The following is a 17987-nucleotide window of genomic DNA, read 5'->3' as shown; positions in this document are numbered from 1 at the left end:
CTAAAACAACGGTCCGTATCAAAGTCAAACTTTGAAAAACTTTGATCAGCTTTTGTCTTTTAATGAAAATGAGTCATTAATTCGAGAATTTTGTCAAAAAAATCTGTACATATAGCACTCCCGTTCTCTGAATAGAGGTTTTCGGTTGGAGAATACAGGCCGAGCCACTACATCCACGCGTAGTATCTTCCTAAAATCCAAGACCGTTAGTATTTGCCAACATCACATGTTTGTTAAATGTCTGCTCCATCAAGAATTGGGAGTTAATAGAAGTGGTTTGATTTTTTTTGTTTGAAATTGTCAACGGGTTGAAGGGCCCGACCGTTTACAAAGAAAGAATGAAAAAATTAACCAATGAAAAGTTCGAATCAACTAAAGTTAACCATATAAATTCAAAATCAAGATAAAAAAACAGAGAAACTAAGGATGACGGACTCTGATAACACCCCTTTTATCATCCCTCAAAATCTTTTTCAGGTCTTTTGTTAAATGTCTGCTCCATCAAGAATTGGGAGGTAATAGAAGTGGTTTGATTTTTTTTGTTTGAAATTGTCAACGGGTTGAAGGGCCCGACCGTTTACAAAGAAAGAATGAAAAAATTAACCAATGAAAAGTTCGAATCAACTAAAGTTAACCATATAAATTCAAAATCAAGATAAAAAAACAGAGAAACTAAGGATGACGGACTCTGATAACACCCCTTTTATCATCCCTCAAAATCTTTTGTAGGTCTTCCGGTAATTCTGTTGGTAACAACTCAATAGTCCCACTAGCAGGTCGCATCTTCGAGAGGTAGTCGGCTGCCTGATTTATCTCTCGAAAAACATGTGCAATGGAGCACTCCTCAAATCGTTCCCATAGCGTCCGGATCTCTCGAAATAGTCGCATAACATGCCATGGAGGATCTTTCCCAGTATTAGTTACGATAGTCACAGTTAATAGTGAATCAGTGGCTATTCGAACCCGAGACCTGCCCATTTTTAAGGCTAGTTGAAGACCCATTTTGACCCCCTGCATTTCATGTGCAAGGACCGAAATTCTTTTCCTCATGGAAGTTGCTGCTATTATTGTTTCCCCTCGCGAATCCTGCAAAATAGCTCCATATCCAGCAAAAGTGGGATCGTATGCTCCATTAGTGTAAAAGAAATACCATGTTTAGATGACTTTCACTTATAATGGTAGAACTTCTCGATTTTCGTTAAGTTCAAGTAATCTACTGGGCCTTTGCATTAATTCTAACTTGACGGATTTGGAGGGATTTTGGACACTAGGATTTTAAAAATAACGTGTCTGAGCCTGCCCGATAACTTTAATGTGTATAAAGTCTTAGAAACAGACTGACCCAACCCCATGAGGGACAACTTTAATGGGCATAAAATCCTAAAATCCCACATGTCCGACCGGATGGTGTATTAAGCAGGTGGCACCCGATCCGACCAGATGGGAGCATCTATAGGTGCCTCCCAAAATTGTTATAGGGGCCTTCCTTCTTTATCCGCCTCCCAAGCACCTTCTTCTTCTCCTTCTTCTTTATTGTTTCATTCTCTCTTTTTACTTTCTTTCTCTAATTTTAACCTGGAAATCAATTAAAAATTAAACCATCAAAAACCCGTAAAGAAAATAAAAAATCTATCAATAAATATTATCGTTAAACACCACGAAAGAAATCAAAAACATAGATTTGGTTTAAGGTCTTCAATCCTAAGGACATAAAAAAAAAACTCATTTATCTTCAAGCTTAAGATCTCCAGATTTTATTGATTTTCTTAGGAGAGATAGAGAGATGGGAGAGCCCGAGCTTGAAAAGAGACAAAGAAAGAACTCTAAGGGTCGAACATTCACGAAGGGCGCCTATAGCAATTTTGGAAAGTGCTTTTAAACTCTCCCCAACCTGATTGCCACACCTACAACACAAGTGTTGTCAAAAGTGAAACAAAAAAGCATGTCCGGAAACGATCCCAAAACATCGTCATTACCTGAAAAAGTTGACATAAACCTAAAGTTGACATAAAATAGTCATTACCTGAAAAAGTTATTTCTACCATTTTATGTCGGATGGCCAACTATGTTTTCAGATCATCCAGATACCAAACTCTTTTTTTTTTTTTTTGAACTTCGAGATACCAAACTTACAAACTATAAGAGGGAGATATTCCACCCTCAAGTCAATTGGCATGTGCCACTTGGTGCATCTAATTTTGACTAATCAAAATCAAAATGTCATCAAAAGTGGCAATAAAAGTGTCATCAAAAGTTACTGCAAAAGTGTTGCCAAAAGTGACCTATACAAAGTTGACAAAAGCAATTGCAAAAGCGTGGCTAAAAGTGACCAAAACAATGTTAACCAGTCACTACAAAAGTGTGGGCAAAAGTGACCTTAAACCATGTTAACAAAAGTAATGGATAAAGCGTCGCTAAATGAACCCCTTGGCCCAAACCAAAAGTCACTCCTTAAGTATAACCAAAGGGCCAAAGTATAATCCCTTGGCCTAAATGTTCAATAAGAAGAAGAATATGTTAGATGCTTCATGCTGTCCATATTAAAAACTAACAACCTCTGAATGAGTTAATGGTGGACAAGTAAAGAATTGGGTAGATAATATAACATATTTAAGAAGGTCTTTAGTAAAGGGACCTGTTTCTAGCGTTGAGAAACGGTTTTTTGAGTTTACCCTTTCAGTTATAATTAGTAATTGAGTTTACCCCCTCAACCTATTAAATAGACCATTAGAAAGTAACTAATACTACACCCTAACTTGATTAACTAAAAAATTGCCGCCTCAATTCTCGGGAATCTAAGGTATTAAATAAGATAGTAATATCTCATCAACCACTTTCATTCAGGTCGAGGAAGAAGAAGAGTCAAAAACCCATAGATTAGATAGACAATCAAAGATCACATCAAGAAACCAAAAGTACATGATCTTTCTTACCTTCTTGGTTACTCTGTTCAAGAACCACCAACAGATGCTCTGATTTCCCAAGATGAACAAATCATCATCTTCATTACTTCATTTCTTCAAGATAATCCTCCCTTCCACCATTCAAGATAAAAGACTGGTTAGTCTCTCTCTCTCTTTCTCTCCCTCTCCATCTTTCTTTCTTCAATCTATTTATGTTTCTTTTCGACAGGGGCTTCCAAGAAAATTTACTAACAAGTATGGAAGTGAATTGGGGGAGTTTGCCTTTCTCAAGGTTCCAATTCAAAGTAGTAAAGTGTGGCATGTGCAATTGATGAAAACCCATGATCAAATTTCATTTCAAAATGGTTGGAATCAATTCATGGAATACTACTCGATTCGTATTGGACATTTTTTGGTATTCAAATATGATGGTAACTCACACTTTCAAGTTTCTATTTTTGATATGAGTTGTTGTGAGATTGATTATTCTTACTACACCACCAAGCATTTAGAAAAACAACCTGATTACCCGAGCGAGAGTGGAATTCTTGCAAAAGATGGAAATGGGTGTGGAGAAAATTTGAATGTCATTGATCAATGTGAAGAACATAGGACAACTAAGAATCCTCATACGAAGAATGAATTGAATCGATTTAAATCGAAAAGATTAGGGCTAAAAGTGATTTCAATTGATTCTGATACTGAAAGTTACAACGAATATGGTAAGTTTTATTCGATAATCTTGTGCGCTTCTGTCGTTTTGGTTACCGTCTTGCCGCTTAATTGAAGTATTAGAAAACTGCAGGTAGAGGTGGTTCTTTCAATCAAGAGAAGGAAACAAATGAAAGTGTTGGTGTTACTTGTGAAAAGATGAGGGAAGTGAAAGAAAGAGGATTTGAATCATCTAAAGCTTTTGTGTCCAAATATCCTTTTTGCATGATTACTATGTGGCCATCTCATGTAACTAAAAACTTTAGTCTGGTAACTATATCTTAACTTCAAAACCTAACTGTGAATCTAGGGTTTTTACAGAGAAATAGAGAGAGGCCGAAATGAGGGATTAGGGCAAATCTTTGCCTTTTATATCTAGGTCATGTTCTGACCAAAGACTTAGTCAAGAAGACCAATGTCAAGTCAAGCTAAGAAGACCAATGTCAAGTCAAGTCAAGAAGACCAATGTCAAGTCAAGCCAAGATGCTCTCTGGTCAAACCGAGTCAAGGAAGTCTTCTGACTAAGTCAACCTGCAACAAGAATAACTAACTAAAGTTAGTTACAACTAAAATCTGTTTAGTTAACTAACTACTTTTCTAATCTTTCTTTCTCTTCTTCTTTAGATTCTCATTAGTATAAATAAACTTGTAATAAACCTTAAGAATGATTGATTGGAAAATAAAATAGAGTTCTTAGAATTTCTTACATGGTATCAGTCTAGGTCTTTTGTGATCCAAAAGCTAGGGTTCTTCGAGCTCAATAACAATCATCATCATCATCTCGCAACAAAGAAAACATTCAACATTCAGAAAATTCAACATTCAATATCAAAATTCAGAAAATTCAACATCAAAATTCAGAAGATTCAAGATTATAGTCAAGATTTCAAAGATTTTGATCAAAATTACAACAAATTACAACTATACTTACTGTTTTTCCGGGCTTTTCTTCAAGCTTTCTTCAGATGACTTCAATTTCAGGTAATCTGCCTCCAATTTCATCAGTTACTAGTTTCATAACTGAAAAGTTAGATGATTCTAACTTTCTCATGTGGAAAGATCAAATAGAAACCCTTCTTAGTACTTATGAGTTACTAGGGTTTGTCACTGGCACAATAGAAGCACCTCCACAGCTTACTTTCATTCATGGAGTTGAACAAATCAACCCAGATTTTATACAGTGGAGGAGTAAAGAGAACTTTGTGAAATCTTATCTCAAAAGTACTCTTTCCAAATCTATTTACTATGATACTTATGGCCTTCAAACTGCTAAGGAAATTTGGGATTATCTTGTTCTTACAAACAATGAAGGCCTTGAATCTCAAAAAGACCAATTGAGAAAAAAATTGCAAAATATAAAAAAGGGAAACTCTACTATATCTGTTTATCTCAGGGAATTGAAACAAATTTCTGATTCTTTACTATCTGTTAATGACAAAGTAAATGAATCAGAACTAGTAAGAGTTGCTATTCAAGGGCTAAGTGTTGATTATGATCAATTTACTATTGCTGTGAGGGCAAACAATGAGCACTTAACATTTGCTCAATTAAAGTCTAGGTTAATACAACATGAACAATGGTTATTATCAAGAGAAGTTGATCATGAAGCTTATTATGTAAGGAGATATAATCAACAACAACAAACTAGACAGAGTTATAAACCCTCTCCTTCTTATTATAAGAATCAACCCATGGTAAAAAAAGATGAGAATATATCATCCCCTCAAGTCTCAGGAGGATCAAATCAACACTATAAAGGAAAAAGGGCAGATGACTTTGATTTCTCAAAAGTCCCTTGTGGAATTTGTAAAAGATGGTGGCATTCAGCAGGTGTCTGTTATTTTAGATATCAACAAAACAAGAATCATATAGGCTACCACTCTGAATCACAAGATAAACAAGATAAACAAGATCTTCCCTTAGAAAATTCTACACATATGCAAGATTCACAGTCTTATCTTTATGAGGATGAAGTCTTATTAGAATGTAATAATGCAGAATTATATGATTCTAATGTGTTTCAAAGTTATCATAGTTCAAATGATGATGATATTTTTCAAGAGTGTCACACTGCTATTGTTCAAAATATGGAAGAAGATGTGTTCTTTGACTGTGAATCATCTGATATTACAGCAGAAGAGTGTCATGTTGTTACTACAACTACAACTGATCAAAATACAGCATGGTTAGCAGACACAGGAGCAAGCAGTCATATGACTCATAGTGCTTCTATATTAAAATCAATTCAGACCTATAAAGGGACAGAGGCTGTCATGGTAGGCAGTGGCAAATTTCTTCCTATTACTGACACTGGGTCTTCTGATTTATCCACTGCCACTCATTCTTTTGAACTAAACAAGGTGCTATGTGTTCCAAATCTCAAAAGGAACCTCTTATCTGTGTCAAAGTTTACAAGAGATAACTCATGCTCAATTGAGCTTCTACCTTGGGGCTATACTATAAAAGATTTATGCACAAAGAAGATATTGGCTGAGGGTCCTATGAAACAAAATCTATATCCCATAGAGGTTCATAACAAGATATTGAAAGATAGGATCATCTCAGCTCATATGGCTCTCACTGCAGTTCAATATGACATATGGCATGCAAGATTGGGTCATTCCCACAATGGTATTATTACTCAACTACACAATGAACAGAAGATAGCATTATCAACAACTCATGAGAAGACTTTGTGCAAGTCTTGTGCTTTAGGCAAGAGCAAATGTCTGCCATTTGAGGAGTCTACTACTACCACTAATACTCCCCTATACTTGGTTCACTGTGACATATGGGGACCAGCTCCTGTTTCAACCCCAAATGGAGCAAAGTATTATATTCTCTTTCTAGATGATTTCAGCAAGTTTAGTTGGATATATGCTATGAAAGCTAGATCTGACAGCACAAAATGTTTTATTCATTTCAAGGCTGCAGCTGAGAATCTATTAAAAGAAAAGATAGTATATTTTCAATCTGATGGGGCTCCAGAATTGAAACATGGAGATTTCAGAAAGTTTTTGGACACAAATGGGATAATATTCAGGTGTTCTTGTCCATATACTCCACAACAGAATGGCAAGGCAGAAAGAAAGCACAGACATATCACAGAATTAGGTAACACTATGTCTTTCCATTGTCATTTACCAAAATTTCTTTGGTTTGATGCTTTCAATACTGCAGTTTATATCATAAATAGAATACCCACAAAAACTCTTCAGGGTATTTCTCCTTATGAGTCACTATTCCATGTGCCTCCTGATTATACTCAATTTAGGATCTTTGGATGTGCCTGTTTTTCCAATTTAGGAATACTAAGACAAGATAAACTCAGTCCAAAGAGTATCTCTTGTGTATTTCTTGGTTATAGCAATGAACATAAGGGTTATAGATGTTATGATCCTTCTACCAAGAGACTTTATATATCTAGGCATGTAGTTTTTGATGAGCATAGTTTTCCTTTCATGCTCATCTCTCAAACCCAGCCTAGTAGTGATCAGCAAACATCACCACACATATCATTACCTTTTCCCTCTATGTTTCCTATCCAGTCTTCTACTGAATTAGGGACACCTAGTATTTCTACTAGTTCACCAGCCAATTCAGTACCTAGAACACAATCTCCAAGTGAGATGGGCATTGCTAATCCTAGAACTAGTACACCAGCATCTCAGCTTGGTTTGGTTCCTATCCAACAGCCTAGACAGGTCACTACTAGAGGGATGAATGGTATAATCAAAAGTAAAACTCTTCCTTCTGATTTTGTGGCACATTTTACATCACCTCACAATATCAATGTTGCATATTTGTCTATTCTACAATTACCCACTGAGCCAACTACTTACAAAGAGGCAGCCAAACACATTGAATGGACAAAAGCTATGCAAGATGAATACCAAGCTCTTTTGGACAATAAGACTTGGTCACTAGTACCATATCATAAAAGTATGAATGTTCTAGGCTGCAAGTGGGTTTTTAAACTCAAACAAAAGAGTGATGGTACAATAGAAAGATATAAAGCCAGACTTGTGGCTAAGGGTTTTCATCAACAAGAAGGAGTTGATTATGCAGAAACTTTCAGCCCAGTGGTCAAATCAAACACCATTAGAATAGTACTCACTATTGCAGTTACTAAATCATGGCACATCAAGCAGTTAGATGTCTCAAATGCTTTCCTTCATGGAACTCTTGATGAAGATGTTTTTATGGTCCAACCATCTGGTTTTATTCAGTCTGGAAAAGAATCTTATGTGTGTCATTTACACAAAGCCCTATATGGGCTAAAGCAAGCACCAAGAGCATGGTTTAACAAATTTGCTAACTTTCTATACACTTATGGTTTTCACAAGAGCAAAACAGATCACTCCATGTTTGTATATCACTCAAGTGCAGGCAACATGATCTTATTATTATATGTGGATGATATCATCCTAACAGGAAGCTCTGACTCCCAAATAAATTGTCTCATCAAGGAGTTGAGTTTGGTTTTCAAAATGAAGGATTTGGGGTCATTAGCTTACTTTCTGGGCATTGAGGTAACTAATTCTCCACAACAAGGGTCTATCATTCTCACACAGAACAAATATGCACTTCAATTACTTCAAAAAGCAGACTTATTGAATTCAAAACCATCAAGACTACCAGTATCAGATGGTAAAAGAATCTCACTTACAGATGGAGAAGAGCTACCAAGTCCAACAGAATACAGAAGTCTAGTGGGGGCTTTACAATACCTCACTTTGACTCGTCCTGATCTTTCATTTGCAGTGAATTGTGCCGCTCAGTTCATGCACAAACCAACAAATACTCATTTAGTATTGGTAAAGAAGATCTTGCGATATGTAAAAGGGACTTTGGGTTCAGGTCTGTTGATTTCTCCTACTGACTTAACAACATTAACAGCCTATTCAGACTCGGATTGGGCTGGTTGCCCTGATTCTCGTAAGTCAACAGGAGGCTATTGTGTGTTCTTGGGTAAAACCCTAATTTCTTGGTGCTCGAAAAAGCAAGCAACAGTAGCCAAATCCTCAACGGAAGCAGAATATAAAGCTTTATCGAACACTGCTACAGAAATGGTTTGGATTACGTACCTCATGGATGAACTTGGTTGTTCATTGAAGAAACCTTTGCTTCTCTACTGTGATAACATTAGTGCGAAATATTTGGCCTCAAATCCAATATTTCATGCTAGAACGAAGCATATAGAGGTCGATTTTCACTATGTCAGAGATCTAGTTTCGAATGGAACTTTGGTGATTCACCATCTCTCAACGAAGGAGCAACTCGCTGATATTTTTACCAAGGGGGTTTCATTTGATCTCTTCTCTTATTTTCGAAGCAAACTCATGCTTCATCGCAGCTCCTCACCATGAGTTTGAGGGGGGCTGTGAATCTAGGGTTTTTACAGAGAAATAGAGAGAGGCCGAAATGAGGGATTAGGGCAAATCTTTGCCTTTTATATCTAGGTCATGTTGACCAAAGACTTAGTCAAGAAGACCAATGTCAAGTCAAGCTAAGAAGACCAATGTCAAGTCAAGTCAAGAAGACCAATGTCAAGTCAAGCCAAGATGCTCTCTGGTCAAACCGAGTCAAGGAAGTCTTCTGACTAAGTCAACCTGCAACAAGAATAACTAACTAAAGTTAGTTACAACTAAAATCTGTTTAGTTAACTAACTACTTTTCTAATCTTTCTTTCTCTTCTTCTTTAGATTCTCATTAGTATAAATAAACTTGTAATAAACCTTAAGAATGATTGATTGGAAAATAAAATAGAGTTCTTAGAATTTCTTACACTAACTTCTTGTGTATGCTAGCTTCTTAGTTGTGTGATCTAGAGGTTAAGTGATACCAACATATAGTTTATAAAAGAGGGAGATAGGCTCGCCTGTGATAGCCTATCTTTATAGTATTACAGTTCATCTTATACGCGTACTTCCTTCTAGTAAATTTATGAAAAATATCTTTGTTTTGTTGGCAGTGTATACCAAGTCACTTCGCCAATACGTACTTGAATAAGAAACCGTCCAGTCTCATTCTTCAGGTTCCTGATGGAAGAACGTGGTATGTCTATACTAACTTTCAGACGAATGCATGTCGTGTAACAAAGGGATGGAATAGATTTGTACTAGACAATCGTTTGGCTGAAGGCGATGTTTGTATTTGGGAGCTGGTTGATATTAAGAACTTCAAGATCAATGTTTCTATCATTCGAGACTCAAAAGATGAAGAAGTATAGCTTATAGTAGTGTAAAAGTATGGAAGCTTACTAGAAGACATGATGTAGTATCTAGCTTAATAGTTTGTTTTTCACATTTAAGCTCTCGTCAAGAGATTTCCATTTAGAGCTAAAGAAGCATAAAAAAAATATTTCCTTTAAGCTATTTCTACAACTCTAAGTCCCACTATATATGTTTTCGGACTGTTCAAATATCAAACAATAATAGGGAGATATCCCGCCCTCGAGTCAATTGTGATTGTGCATGTGCGACACTTCTGACTTTGGTACACCTAAGTTTGACTCGTCAAAATTTCATCAAAAGTGACAGCATGAATCACTAAGTGTCGTCAAAAGTCACTACAAAAGTGTGGCCAAAATTGACTTAAACAATGTTAACAAAAGTGATGGATAAAGAGCTGCGAAACGATCCCCTTTGCCCAAGCCAAAAGTCACTCCTAAAGTTAAAAGTTTAACCAAAGGGCCAAAGTTCATGTGGCAAATGCTACCTAAGAGAACCTTGTTAAAGTGTTTAATAAGAACAAGAAAATGTTGATGCAATTCATTCTGGTCATTTGAAGAACTACTAACAATCTCTGAATGAGTTAATGGTGGACAAGCAGAAAATTGGGTAGGTATTGCACATAATTAAGATACTCCTTAAAGAGACTAATAACTTGCATGCATTAAAAATGGAGGTTTGATTTCTCGGGAATCAATGTATTAAATAAGATACTAGTAGTAATACCTTCTCAACTACTTTCATTGAGGTAGAGGAAGAAGAAGAAGAGTCAAAACCCATAGATTAGATAGACAACCAAAGATCACATCAATAACCCAAAGACATCATTGTTTTCTTACCTTCTTGCTTGGTAACTCTGTTCAAGAAACACCAACAGATGCTCTGATTTCCTAACATGAAGAAGATGAACATACCATTACTTCATTTCTTCAAGATAATCCTCCCTTCCACCATTCAAGATAAAAGACTGGTTAGTCTCTCTCTCTCTTTATCTCCCTCTCTCTCTTTCTTCAATCTAATTATGTCTACTTTTGACAGGGGCTTCCAAGAAAATTTACTAACAAGTATGGAAGTGAATTGGGTGAGTTTGCCTTTCTCATGGTTCCAATTCAAACTAGTAAAGTCTGGCATGTGAAATTGATGAAAACCCATGATCGTATTTCATTTCTAAATGGTTGGAATCAATTCATGGAATACTACTCAATTCGTATTGGACATTTTTTGGTATTCAAATATGATGGTAACTCACACTTTCAAGTTTCTATATTTGATATGAGTGGTTGTGAGATTGATTATCTTTACTACACCACCAAGTATTTAGAAGAGCAAACGGATTACCCGAGCGAGAGTCGAATTCTTGCAAATGAAGGAAATGGGTGTGGGGAAAATTTGAATGTCATTGATCAATGTAAGGAGCAGAGGACAACCAAGAATCCGGGTACGAAGAACGAATTGAATCATTTGAAATCGAAAGGAGGGATAAAAGTTAGTAGTAGTTTCAATGATGACTCCAAAGTAATTTCAATTGATTCTGATAATGAAAGCTATGATGAATATGGTAAGCTTTCTTCGATAATCTTATGATATTAGACTTTCGTATCGGTTATTTTAGTGCCCCTTTAATCGAAAAAAATTGCAGGTAAAGATGATATGTCCATACAACAAGATGAGGAGGTGAAAGAAAGAGGAGTTGAATTATCTAAAGGTTTTAAGTCCAAATATCCATTCTGCATGATCACTATGATGCCATCTTTTGTGTCTAAGAGATTTGGTCTGGTATGCTTTTAAATCTAAAATGTTAGTTTCATTATGCAATTTAGTATATGCCAGTACCTTTATAATATATCTCAGTATTGTCCCGTACATGTAGTTTCTTTGTATATGTAAATTGGAAAAGCCTTGGACGATCATTTCCTTACAAGTCTAGTTTCAGTCCGAGTTAGATCCAATGGCCTTAACATTGTGTCGGAGGTTTTCTCAGGGGTTGATATCATCCCACATTCGATCGGCACTTTATGTTCAGGAAGTGTATAACCCATTTGTCTTGGTTAAATTTTCTATTAAATTTATAAAAGAAATGTTTTTTTTTGTTCGTGTAGGTTATACCTAGTAAATTTGCGAAGAGGTACTTGAATTCCTGCAAACCGAAAACTTTAATCCTTCAAGTTCCTGATGGAAGAGAGTGGCACGTAGGACCTTACTTTTGTAAGTATCAGAATCATTGTTTCGTATCAAAGGGGTGGAAGCAATTTGTGTTAGACAATCATTTAGTTGAAGGCGATGTTTGTGCTTTGGAGCTCGTTGATAACAAGAATTTCAAGATCAATGTTAACATTTTCCGAGTCTTAGAAAACGAAGCAAAATAGCTTATATCAGTGGGAAATATTACTTGCTTAATATTTTGTTCTTTTGTTTAAGCTTTCCTTAGAGATGTTGTATGGCTTCTCGCATATAGCTCGTGAAGAATGGATGTCTAGACATGAATGACTTTGCTATTTTGTCCGCCATTTCATTTCCTTCAATTTTGGATGCCCACGAATAACCTCATTGGGTCGTCTACATCTACTTTTCCTATTCTTAAACTTCGAATACTGACCTGGTTTTCGTGTTAGCGAGGAACGACCACGTTTCATTTTGATTTCTTGAGCTGCATTTTCCTTTCTACTTTCACAAGGAGAGTAATCATCAAGATTAGGCTCTTCATGTTGTACACAATGTATAGATTTAGGGATTTCGACATCAAATACTGAACCACCGAAATAACGTACAGATTTACTCGTAGTCTTACATTATATGGGTAATTCAATATTTGATGTTAAAATGTACCGGAAAAATAGTTGTGAACTAGATTTGCCACATTTTGAAATACCCATTCATGTGGAGAAGAAGAGAGAGTGTGTGTCTGACAGAGAAAGAGCACTTACAAGCTCATCGGTGAAATCCGAAAGCAAAACCTTGAGAAATGAAGGTTTATTGGTTTCCATGATAGATCTGCCCGTCTTCGCGAACAAATTTATCCGTCCTCACGATCATGTTTGTTGGTGAAGAAGCGAACATATCCAAATTTGGTTTCTTCGACTTTAGTCTATTTGTGAAGAACATGAACAAAAGTCGATTAAGGGTATTATTTTCTTCCATGGATCATCTGAAAGACTGAAATGCCAGGATTTTAGCTAATAAACTAAGAATCAATCATGTCGGAAGATGTAAAAAAAGATCTTTGATTTTCAAAAGACCCTTTAATTTAACTAATGATTTTTAATTCAGATTATTGTTCGACCTTCAGGTGCAAAATGTTGTGGGTTCCACAGCGTGTATGGTTGAAATTTCTAAAAAGTCTATACATTTGCATCAATAATGGAATGTAATAACAAATGACCTAATACCAATGACTTGTGTACTTAATTGATTTGATGCTTATTAGTGAGTTCCGATTCTTTGTAACATGATAGGATGATGAAGATGTCTAATATGATGATTACAATGATGAATAAATGAAGATTGGCGGTGGAAGATCCTCTTACCGTGGCCAAAATTCGATTATTGAGTCCCATCTCCGTCTTTCTCTTTCTAATATTTCATTATCTTTTTTCTAGCAAGTATACTTTTATTGTCCATTAACTGATCAAATATCTAAATCCGACAAAAGAAATTAAAATGAAAAGAGGGGGCAAATTTGAAAGTGAAAATACAAGTCACTAAAAGAAATAGGACAAAGATGTAGTTCAAGGGAAGCTGGTCATCTTTAGGGGGGCAAAATAGAACTAACCCAAAATGTTATTCAATTACAACAAATGGGCCTGAAATAGGGGATGAAGCAAAAAGATTATATGAGGTCAGCAATTTTATCTTCTCGTGTTATTTATTCTCGGGCCCAATTCCATTCTCATTGTCAATAAACTCCCCAGTATATTTCATAAGGTCGATGTTTTGGAGAAATAAAAAAGTTTTTCGGGATACAAAATTTTGGGTGGTAACAAATATTTTTTGTTTCTTCCAAACAATATTTGGTGAAATAAAAAAAAAAATTTCTTCTTCCTCCCTCTTCCCTTCACACCACCATAAACTCCGGCGACCCTCCAACCCTAATTTCGGCCGACGACTCTCTTCCTCTTTATGTTTTCATTCCTTACTCTGATTCCCTCTCTCTTCTGTCTCTATCTTCTACGTCTCTCTCTTCTGTTTCTCTCTCTAAATTCCAGTGAAGGGAATTGTCCCTTCGCCGGAACCTTCGTCTGGTTTTTCAGACGAAGGTCGCCTGGATCTGAAATTGAGGGAGGGACCAAAATGGAGGGATGAATAGAATTTCTCAAAAACAAAAATTCTAAAAACATAGTTATCCAAAGCCCAACATTTTGCGGGCCCTAAAATTTGGTTTGTTTTTGTCAAACTTTAATTTTGTGAGAGTAAATAAGAAAAAACAGGATCCTTTCATTCAACAGCTAGGGTACTAACACAAAAAAGAGAGGATCTTACACCAATTTGGTTTAAAATTTACTTTGGAAAGGGAACCTCTTTTTCTTTGTCTTTTGGTCAGTCAGCCTGATTTATTTTTCTTCTTGTGTAGTACTAGTAGATTTTCCTCTTTGGTGCAAAGAGCTATAATGTCATTGATTTGTTGATTAAAAACTTGTATGAATAAAAGATGTCACTGTGAGTCCACCATCAACTTTATTGTGAGATGAGATCTACCCCTCAAATCCTCAATGACAAACTCAAGTACAATAACCAAAGGCTGATGGTATTGACAGCCAGGGCATTTAAGTGCAATTTACAAAGAGTTTTTAGACCATCCTTGAATTATTGATTAGTTACAAATGAGGGCTTGATTCTTGTTGAATTAAAAGATAACTCACAAACCCTAAAAACTTCTCACTGAAAAAAAAACCCTAGAAACTTTGTCTCTTCCTCTCCGGGGCAGTCACCTCCTCCAGTCACAATCTCTGGTGATCCCTCTCCCCTTTTCTTCCTTTCTCTTTTTCTCCCTCTTTATCTATTTGTATTCTTTTTCCCTCTTCTCTCAATGTGCTCTGTAAATACCAGCGGTCCTTTAACAATTCCAAATTAGAAGACCTAAACCTTCCCTTTCATTCTCTAAAGGGAAATGATAAGTGTACAAAGATTCACAAAGAATCTTTGACAAAATTCTTGACAAAATTCTAAAACAACGGTCCGCATCAAAGTCAAACTTTGATCAACTTTGGTCTTTTAATGAAAATGAGTCATTAATTCGAGTATTTTGTCAAAAAATCTGTACATGTAGCACTCCCGTTCTCAGAATAGAGGTTTTCGGTTGGAGAATACAGGCCGAGCCACTACATCCACGCGTAGTATCTTCTTGAAATCCAAGACCGTTAGTATTTGCCAACATCACATGTTTGTTAAATGTCTGCTCCATCAAGAATTGGGAGGTAATAGAAGTGGTTTGATTTTTTGTTTGAAATTGTCAACGGGTTGAAGGGCCCAACCCTTTACAAAGAAAGAATGAAAAAAATTAACCAATGAAAAGTTCGAATCAACTAAAGTAAACCGTATAAATTCAAGATAAAAATTAGAGAAACTAAAGATGACGGACTCTGATAACACCCCTTTTATCATCCCTCAAAATCTTTTGTAGGTCTTCCGGTAATTCTATTGGTAACAACTCAATAGTCCCACTAGCAGGTCGCATCTTCGAGAGGTAGTCGGCTGCCTGATTTATCTCTTGAAATACATGTGCAATGGAGCACTCCTCAAATTGTTCCCATAGCGTCCGGATCTCTCGAAATAGTCGCATAACATGTCATGGAGGATCTTTCCCAGTATTAGTTAAGATAGTCATAGTTAATAGTGAATCAGTGGCTATTCGAACCCGAGACCTACCCATTTTTAGGGCTAGTTGAAGACCCATTTTGACCCCCTGCATTTCATGTGCAAGGACCGAAATTCTTTCCGTCATGGAAGCTGCTGCTATTATTGTTTCCCCTCGCGAATCCCGCAAAAGTAGCTCCATATCCAGCAAAAGTGGGATCGTATGCTCCATCAGTGTAAAAGAAATAACATGTTTAGATGACTTTTACGTATAATGGTTGAACTGAAGGAGTTCAAGGAGATGTCCTTCGACCAAGGTGACAATGCGAACAATTTGTCGGATAGGATAATTGATGTGGAAGATCATCAAGTCCGATTGATTTAGGGATCGTAGAGTTGTAGCTAGAGACCAACTACGATCGTCGAATTACGAAGTAATTCGCGGCTAACTTCGATCGGATCCTACAACGGGTTACACATAAGAGTGACAAATTGATCTAGGATATGACTAGTGGGAGTGAGATATAATCATGGGAGTGTCCCATAAACATATCTCATAGGCCTAAAAAGGAATTAGGCAAAGATAGTACAAAAAGGCCAAAAACAGGGTTTTTGGGCCTTAGCCGATTCGGGCACTTCTAGGGCTCGGATTGGGCTGATTTTTGGAGGGACGTTTCCTTATGTTATGAACATTAAATCTGACAATTTTGGCTGGGTTTGGACGTCATATCCTTAGGGAATTGAGAAAATACCAATAGTTGCTATTTTCGACTATTTCCCTAAATCTTATTCTAAATGGTGTTTTGGGAAACCTAAAAGGAGGTGGATTCTTATTAGGGTTCTATATAAACACTCTTAGGGCAGAGAATAAGGTGTGGAATTTCTCTCTAAGCTTTCTTACTCTACCACATCAAGTAGAGAGGAGAAAGTGAGCTAATTCCCATTACTATCAATCTAGTCAAAGAAGAAGGTGTTCTTCTTTCCAATCACCATTGGTGTGCTAGCTATACAACAAGGTGGGAGATCAAATTGATTGCTCGTGTCCCAAGTAGAGGAGCTACACTTGAAGCTCTTGGTCTTCTTTAATCAATTCAACTAGTTCGAGGGAAAAGCGATTAAGGTAATCTACTATCTCCATTAGTTTAATTACTAGTTTTGCATGTGATCCTGGGGATACTAGTGTAGACATTAGATGTCTTATTTCCGCTATAAACACTAGTATAAGGGTTTAATTCCCAACACGAACTTCTCAATTTTTGTTAAGTTCAAGTAATCTACTGGGCCTTTGCATTAATTCTAACTTGACGGATTTGGAGGGACTTTGGACACTAGGATTTTAGAAATAACGTGCCTGAGCCAGCCCCATAACTCTAATGTGTATATAAACCTGAAAACAGACTGACCAACCTCCACGAGGGACAACTTTAATGGGTATAAAATCCTAAAACAGCACATGTCCGACCGGATGGTATAATAAGCACGTGGGACCTGATTCGATCAGATGGGAGCATTTATAAGCGCCTCCTAAAACTGTTATAGGGGCCTTCCCACTGTGTCCGCCTTCCAAACACCTTCTTCTCCCTCTTCGTTATTGTTTCTTTCTCTCTCTACTTTCTTTCTCAATTTTTAATCTGGAAATCAATAAAAAATTAAACCATCAAAAACCCGTAAAGGAAATAAAAAATCCATCAACAAATATTATCGTTAAACACCACGAAAGAAAGCAAAAACATAAATTTGGTTTAAGGTCTTCAATTATAAGGAAATAAAAAAAAACCCATTAGTCTTCAAGCATAAGATCTCCAGATTTTGTTGATTTTCTTAGGAGAGATAGAAAGATGGGAGAGCCCGAGCTTGAAAAGAGACAAAGAAATAACTCTAAGGGTCGAACACTCACGGAAGGCGCCTATAGCAATTTTGGGAAAGTGCTTTTAAACGCTCCTAAACCTGATTGCCACACCTACAACACAAGTGTTGTCAAAAGTGAAACAAAAAAGCGTGTCCGGAAACGATCCCAAAACATTGTCAAATTATCCCGAAAGTAATACTAAAGCGTCACCAAAAGTGGCTCCCAGAAGCTTCACAAAAAAGTGACCCCCACAATAGCCTGGTGAAAAATGGTTTCAAAAGCGTCGAAAAAAGTGATTTTGAAAAGCGTGGCCGTACTCACTAAAATTACAACGAGCATGGAAGTTGGGCTTAGTATGCGGGTAGGGTGCTCATAGGACTTCCCAAACCCAAAATCAACCGTTAGAAAGCGCGGGAAAACAAGCATCTTTCAATTGCTTGGAAACAACGCAAGAACATTAAAATAAAAGCATAATTCAAAGATTAAAGCGATTCTATTTTT

At 36.5% G+C, this 17987-nt stretch overlaps 3 protein-coding genes across 3 annotated transcripts; 2 read left to right on the top strand and 1 right to left on the bottom strand.

Annotated features, from left to right (window-relative positions):
• Positions 1 to 672: 672 nt before the first annotated feature.
• LOC147570377 (uncharacterized) lies at positions 673 to 1002 on the bottom strand. The gene has a single exon (XM_086664411.1). The coding sequence runs from the start codon at positions 1000 to 1002 to the stop codon at positions 673 to 675; it is 330 nt and encodes a 109-aa protein (XP_086520537.1).
• A 1744-nt stretch (positions 1003 to 2746) lies between these two features.
• On the top strand, positions 2747 to 9922 carry LOC147570376 (B3 domain-containing transcription factor VRN1-like). The gene is made up of 4 exons (XM_086656943.1): positions 2747 to 3060; positions 3133 to 3625; positions 3709 to 3884; positions 9589 to 9922. Exons 1-4 carry the CDS (start codon positions 2986 to 2988, stop codon positions 9844 to 9846), a joined length of 1002 nt encoding a protein of 333 aa, XP_086513069.1. The 5' UTR covers positions 2747 to 2985; the 3' UTR covers positions 9847 to 9922.
• Positions 9923 to 10651: 729 nt separating this feature from the next.
• LOC147570375 (B3 domain-containing transcription factor VRN1-like) lies at positions 10652 to 12331 on the top strand. The gene is made up of 4 exons (XM_086656944.1): positions 10652 to 10817; positions 10886 to 11405; positions 11487 to 11623; positions 11947 to 12331. The coding sequence occupies exons 1-4, from the start codon at positions 10743 to 10745 to the stop codon at positions 12211 to 12213; spliced, it is 999 nt and encodes a 332-aa protein (XP_086513070.1). The 5' UTR covers positions 10652 to 10742; the 3' UTR covers positions 12214 to 12331.
• The last annotated feature ends 5656 nt before the right edge of the window (positions 12332 to 17987 follow it).

The sequence above is a fragment of the Eschscholzia californica genome, unplaced genomic scaffold (genome assembly GCF_041429995.1).
Source record: "Eschscholzia californica isolate CP2 unplaced genomic scaffold, dmEscCali1.0.p SCAF_1, whole genome shotgun sequence".
Classification (NCBI taxonomy): domain Eukaryota; kingdom Viridiplantae; phylum Streptophyta; class Magnoliopsida; order Ranunculales; family Papaveraceae; genus Eschscholzia; species Eschscholzia californica.
The sequence above is the reverse complement of the archived record's forward strand: the minus strand, read 5'-3'. Positions and strand labels throughout refer to the sequence as shown.

Coding starts and splice junctions, on each gene's coding strand:
- LOC147570375 (XM_086656944.1), top strand. CDS start 10,743: ATGAAGAAGATGAACATACCATTACTTCATTTCTTCAAGATAATCCTC. Junction 10,818..10,885: donor CCATTCAAGATAAAAGACTG/GTTAGTCTCTCT, acceptor TACTTTTGACAG/GGGCTTCCAAGAAAATTTAC. Junction 11,624..11,946: donor TGTCTAAGAGATTTGGTCTG/GTATGCTTTTAA, acceptor TTGTTCGTGTAG/GTTATACCTAGTAAATTTGC.
- LOC147570377 (XM_086664411.1), bottom strand. CDS start 1,002: ATGGGTCTTCAACTAGCCTTAAAAATGGGCAGGTCTCGGGTTCGAATA.
- LOC147570376 (XM_086656943.1), top strand. CDS start 2,986: ATGAACAAATCATCATCTTCATTACTTCATTTCTTCAAGATAATCCTC. Junction 3,061..3,132: donor CCATTCAAGATAAAAGACTG/GTTAGTCTCTCT, acceptor TCTTTTCGACAG/GGGCTTCCAAGAAAATTTAC. Junction 3,885..9,588: donor TAACTAAAAACTTTAGTCTG/GTAACTATATCT, acceptor TTTTGTTGGCAG/TGTATACCAAGTCACTTCGC.